At 42.5% G+C, this 5,000-nt stretch overlaps 1 protein-coding gene across 1 annotated transcript in view; it reads left to right on the forward strand.

Annotated features, from left to right (window-relative positions):
* mid2 (midline 2) overlaps window positions 1–5,000 on the forward strand; it is a gene marked incomplete at its 3' end in the record, with an annotated part of 77,543 nt that overhangs the window by 40,858 nt on the left and 31,685 nt on the right. Inside the window, exon 4 of the mRNA XM_080745495.1 lies at window positions 2,713–2,820. Within this exon, the coding sequence (XP_080601621.1) occupies window positions 2,713–2,820 (108 nt within the window). The remainder of the gene's footprint in view (window positions 1–2,712; window positions 2,821–5,000) is intronic.

Below are 5,000 nucleotides of genomic sequence, written 5' to 3' on the forward strand. Positions count from 1 at the left end.
TAAACTTTGAATGAGGAGGGATAATACATTTGTGGGACAATGCACGCAATGTGTATGCAAAGCTTTCTGCCCTGTTTGCAATGTCGGTCTGGTGGATGATTATTGATTATCCTACATTTGGTGGGGAAATTCTGACCACAGTGAAAAAGGTTTTCATCCTGTGAATGGAACTGTTTTCCACACTTTTGAGTCTGTATCCTGCAGTCTGTGAGATATCTTTACTCCCTAGTCTGCTTGTGTTTGAGGCTGCAGAGAGAAGGTTTACATGAATACATCAATCAATATATCCACAATTATACCACAGATATGGCTTGTCTCCTGTGTGAATCCTGTTAGGAGGGATCACATGTCATGCTCCAAAGTGATCAACGTGGTTGGTTACACGTTCAGTGCGTTCATAAGCTTGCTCACACCTGCATGGGTTCTCTGGACATAGTAGTACTGTAGATGAAGTCCTCCTTCCCATTTCAATGACTGTCGACCATTTTCCAAAGCATACCTTGGTTTGTTTGATTTTTCAAAGAAGCCAGACCTGAAACGTGTTATCATTGCATTTGAAAGCACTTTAAAGCAGTGATTGATTTGAGAAGAGTTGCTGGAAAAAAAAGTCCCTGGAGAAAAGGTTATTTTATGAATGCAATTCAAGACTTTTTATCAGTGAAATGTATACTATAAAATAAATCAAAATGTCATCTGTGTCTTCTGTGCTGTGAGTGAGAAACATTGCATTTCGTAACAGGCTCAACATTGTCAAAGACTTTTGGAACATAACAGAGCACAAACTAAGCAGCTTCTGACAATGTATATAAATAAAATCATGTTCTAATACTATACTACTATACAACTAAAGTAAAATGTTACCTTTATATGGAAGTTCTCTAGCACAGGGTTTCTCAAAGTGGGTACCCTAGGGTGCTGTGACGCCAAATCAGGGGTGCAGCCTGAATACTTTGATAACTTTTTTTATTGATCAGTTAACCCCTTTTGACCCTCTACACTAATTAAAATGGACCTGAGTTAGACTGTACTTGTACTTTTTTTCAAAAAACGTCTAGCTTTTTGCCAAAAATAGCAGACTACTGTACAAGCCTACAACGTGTCAAGTTGTGATTCATTGTAGATCTGCAATTTTTTGTGGATGTTTCCCCCAGAATAGGGATGCTGGAGTTAAAGTGGTTAAAAGTCTAGTATAAAGTCATGTTCAATCTGTCCTAATGAAACAAGTTTTCCTGTGTCTTAGGGGAAAAGATTTACATATTTACGTAAAACGTTATTTACAGGGGTGTCCTAAGCCAAAAAAGTTTGAGAACCACTACTCTTAGCACTATTAAGAGATGAGTGTAAAGCAAGCAAACTATGTAAAATAAAATATGCTTGGCTGTTTCTGAGTTTGCATGTTCTCCCCGTGTCTCCTAGGGTTGATACCCTCACAAAAACATGCACGTAATCCTGGTCTCAATAATGCCTCCCCCTGGCCAGCCGGGGCGCCTGATGGAGGGGAAAGGAACTGGTTGGAATAACGTGTTCCTTCCACGCGCTACGTCCAAACCAGGGAAATCTCCACTGTCAGGTGAAAAGAAGCAACTTGGACTCCTCATGCATTGAAGGAAGCATGAGGTCAGTCCGTTGTCTCCCCAGGCGCGGCAGAGGGAGAGCAGAGCCCAGGATTACATAGGCAACTAGAAGCAGTGCTCTTCCGAGCACAGGTCTCCACCAGGTCAGGCATGTAATGTGTTTTACATAAGTCGGCCTCCTGATGGCGCTGTAAAAGGCTGATGTAAAAAATGCAGGGCAAAGGTTTTACCTTGGCCTCTAAGGAGTGCGCATACAAAGTTTGACACTAATCGGTGGAGTTATAGGTGAAAACATGAATCGGCCTGTTATAGCGCCACCATGAGGCTGATTTGATTTTTCTTAAGTGGCATTTATTCCTCTGCCTATTGGGAATGTGCATGCACAATTTCACCAAAATCGCACACTGCGTTCAGGATTTCAGGCATTTTATTGAAAACTGACCAATCCTGCAAACTTTGAAAGCCAGTTTTAGCCAATCAGGATGGAATATGGAAAATCTGACACATCCATGTCGATCACATGACTGTAGAGATACTGTCTACTGATTTACGTGATTTTTGGACAAAATCTGTAGGAGTACTGGCAAAAGTTAGTTTAGCAAAAGTCGGCCTCCTGGTGGCGCTAGAACAGGCCCATGTGAAATATTTGGGGCAGAGGTTCTGAATTGGTGTCGAGGGAGTGTGTGTGCACAGTTTGGCAGCGACCGGGCCAACGGCGCCGGAGATTAGCTGGTAACGGACAACCGGACGGACGGACGGACGGACGGACGGACGCACGGACGGACGGACGCACGGACGGACGGACGGACGGAGGGGAAAACATACTCTCCCTCAGCCTTCGGCTGGTGGAGACAATTAGCACTGGGTGAAAAAATGGGTTACAAAATTGTGGGATAAAAATAAAAAAAATAAAAATAAAAAAATAAAAAAAGAATATGTTTTGTTTGTGCTAAATGTGTCAAGTGCAACTTTTCACCAGAGAGTGAAAAGGAAAGACAACATCTGATTCCTCGCTCACCGAGCACAGAAGCAAACATAAAAAAGTGATCGACACGGACTTGGACTTATAATCATGCACAGAATCAGGACACTAGGGCTCATGTGGTTAACGGGCGTATGTGTGTCTCTTGTCCTCCAGGTGAACACAGCCATGCATGAAGCTAAGCTGGTGGAGGAGTGTGATGAGCTGGTGGAAATCATCCGTCAGAGGAAACAGGTCATTGCTGTCAAGATCAAGGAATCCAAGGTACAGTTGCCCACATCCCACCCACTGCGAGAATTCCACAGAGGTCGAGCTGCAGTTTGAGCATCAATCACACACACAGCACAACGTCTGCGGTTTGATTCCAGCTCGAGTTCTGCCTGTGTTGTAGGATGGGGATCTCAGATTTAGTTTAAGAGCTGCTGTTCATATTATGCAACCCTGCTGTTTGCATAACATTTGTTTTTGCAAAACCACTTCATGGCCCATGAAGTAGTTTGTTGTTTTCAATAGAGCCTGGCCAATATATTGGCAATTATTTGACTGTTTGATTACATTGGTATCTGCAAATATGCAGCCAATGTGTCCTAATTTGAACCACTTTCAATCTGGCTTCAAGAATTTCTGGCAATCCTTTTCTAACCATTTCTCAAATAGCAGTTGTTTTGACATATATGTTATTTTTACATACTGAAGTTTATTATTAATTTGTTTGCTTATCAGCTAAATGTTTCAAATAGAAACACAAATATACATTTTTCAAGATGATAGACATTTCTTTACAGATAAATAACATCAGTCACAACATCAGTAATTCGTGATCTACGACTAGGACTGTCCTAAATCACGATCGAGCCTCATGGCTGACACACACACACACACACACACACACACACACACACACACACACACACACACACACACACACACACACACACACACACACACACACACACACACACACACACACACACACACACACAGCCTCTGTGTTGTGTGGGGAGCAGTTGAGATGGCAGCAAACAAAGTATATTTCGACAACTTTGTTGTCCAGGGAGTGAAGTTTTAGGCCAACACGGAATTGTCTCGACAAAATAAATGTATTGAGGAATGAAAGCTCAGCAAAACCACCAAACAAGCATGAATGTGTGCGTCACATTTAGTGTTAGTCAGCTTCTGGTTAATAAATGGAATGAAAACGTAAACTTTAAACCAAGTTGGACATTCAAACCGGAAACAAATCCAGGACGATTTCGTTTTGACCTACAACTACAACTGCATTGATCTGCACACAACTTTGTATGCACACTCTCTAGATGCCAAGGAAAAAGGTCTGTCCTGCATTTTTTACATCTGCCTTTTATTGCGCCACCAGGAGGCCGATTTATGTGAAACGCATTTTTTGATTACCCCTTCAGATTTTGGAATCTACATTTTGCAGGAGTGGCAAGTTTTTCACAATCATGTCTCAAATCATGAACGCAGCTCGCACATTCCCACAAATACCACCAATATACAGTATACAGGAGAGTTGGTGTCTGGGAAACATAACACTATGTCTGTGTTGAAGTGTCTCTGAGCAAAACACTTCATCCCAAATGCTCCCCGGGCGTTGTATTAATAGTGCCCACTGCCCACTCCTTAAGTTATTATATACACTGTATATATATTTTCTTTTTCTTTTTAAGATATGTTTTGGGGCTTTTATTGATAGGACAGTAGGCTCACAGGAAATGGGGAGAGAGATGGGGAGTGACGCAGCAAAGGTAGTCATGATCGGGAATCGAACCAGCGACACGCTGTCAGGCTACACTGAGCCTATGTGGTATACACTTGGACCGGTAGGCCGGTGGGTGCCCTGACTCCTTATAGTTAAACTAGGTAAAAGTAGGATGAGTTTCATGTACTCTATGTGAAAATTTACTGTGACAAATACCCCAACAACTAAAGGGGACTAAAATATTATGTGAGGAGAGGGGAGGATGGAGTGGGGAGGAATTAGTAGAATGGATAAGGCAAAGACAGCTACTGAAGAGAAACTGAAAGGAAAGAAAAGATGAATGAAAATGATAAAGGAAGGAGGAAAGATGACAAATATGACAGGAAAGATGACAAATATGACAGAATGGTAAGACAGAATAGAAGGAAAAAGGAAAGCATAGAAAAGGCGGACGGCACTAAACCATAGGATATGGATAAACCAATAGGATTAGGGAGATTTGATGGTGGTGAGGAGAGCCATGCAGGGGGCTTCCCACTCACACTCATAAACACACACACACACACACACACACTCTCGCACGCACGCACGCACGCACGCACGCACGCACACACGCACACTGAAACATGGAGCAGTCTGGGCCGTGTGTCTGTGTCTCTCCTCCTCTTAACGAGCTTTGTCTCTCTCTAAGGAGACTCAGTCATGCTTAATCTCTCCCTGCACA

Source organism: Nannobrachium achirus, assembly GCF_963921795.1.
Source record: "Nannobrachium achirus genome assembly, chromosome: 17".
In the NCBI taxonomy this organism is placed as follows: Eukaryota; Metazoa; Chordata; class Actinopteri; order Myctophiformes; family Myctophidae; genus Nannobrachium; species Nannobrachium achirus.